This window comes from Canis lupus, chromosome 27 (assembly GCF_003254725.2).
Source record: "Canis lupus dingo isolate Sandy chromosome 27, ASM325472v2, whole genome shotgun sequence".
In the NCBI taxonomy this organism is placed as follows: Eukaryota; Metazoa; Chordata; class Mammalia; order Carnivora; family Canidae; genus Canis; species Canis lupus.
Window position 1 is genome coordinate 20838059 of NC_064269.1, and position 991 is coordinate 20839049.

The window sequence follows — 991 nt, forward strand, 5'->3', positions numbered from 1 at the left end:
GGCTGGCTCCCTGGCTAAGGTCAAAGCATTCCTGAGGACCCAACTCAGTAATGAGCCCCCAATCTCTCAGGACATCCTGCTCCTCCTAAGACCTTCTGGGGAAAACATCCTTCTCTGAGATACTCTTTTTGCTAAATTCCCATTTTTCATTTCATGAAATTCATGTTTTCCTTTGGGTATTTTAGCAATGTCCATGAATGAAAGCCATGGTGACATTTTTTTCCCCTGACTTGTTAGAAGCTATGGACCTCAGAAAGATGGAGTGCTTCTGTTGCAGGGTGATTTTGATTATGGCCATTTCCAAAGCATTTGAATTGGAATTAGTTGCTGGTAAGGAGTTAAACAAAACTTGCTGCCTGAATGGGAGAACCTGCATGCTGGGATCCTTCTGTGCCTGCCCCCCCGCCCTGTCCTTTTATGGTTGCAACTGTGAGCACGATTCTCTAGAAGAGAACTGTGAGTCTGTGCCCCATGACACTTGGCTGCCCAAGAGATGTTCCATGTGTAAATGCTGGGGCGGCTGGCTGCACTGCTTTCGGCAGACATTTCTACCAGAGTGTGATGGCCACGTGATAGATGAGCATTTCCTGGTTTCCAGGACTCCAGAATTAACACTGTCTTTGGGCACCACTTTTTTGCTAGCTGGCATCTGCCTTGCTCTACAAAGTTACTGTTAGTGGACACTTGCATATGCAATATTTGTCATGAAAATTTCATAACCTGTAAAGGCTGTCACTCTAGTGTCTTAACTAGAGATGATCATTTGGTAATTTCCTTGAAATAGTGAATAGATTTTCATCATGGTCCCTAACGTTACCTTAAGGTACCAACTACTTTCCTCTGCCCTGCCCTCTCCAAAAAACGTCTTTAAAAAAATGTCAGCCATAGGGGCAGCTGGATGGCTCAGTTGGTTAATCGTCTGCCTTTGGCTTGGGTCATGATCTCAGGGTTCTGGGACTGAACCCCACATTAGGCTCCCTGCTCAGTGGGG

At 45.7% G+C, this 991-nt stretch overlaps 1 protein-coding gene across 1 annotated transcript; it reads left to right on the forward strand.

The window, feature by feature from the left end:
* The first annotated feature begins 242 nt into the window (after positions 1-242).
* On the forward strand, positions 243-677 carry LOC112665630 (teratocarcinoma-derived growth factor 1-like). The gene has a single exon (XM_025455634.1). The coding sequence runs from the start codon at positions 243-245 to the stop codon at positions 675-677; it is 435 nt and encodes a 144-aa protein (XP_025311419.1).
* The last annotated feature ends 314 nt before the right edge of the window (positions 678-991 follow it).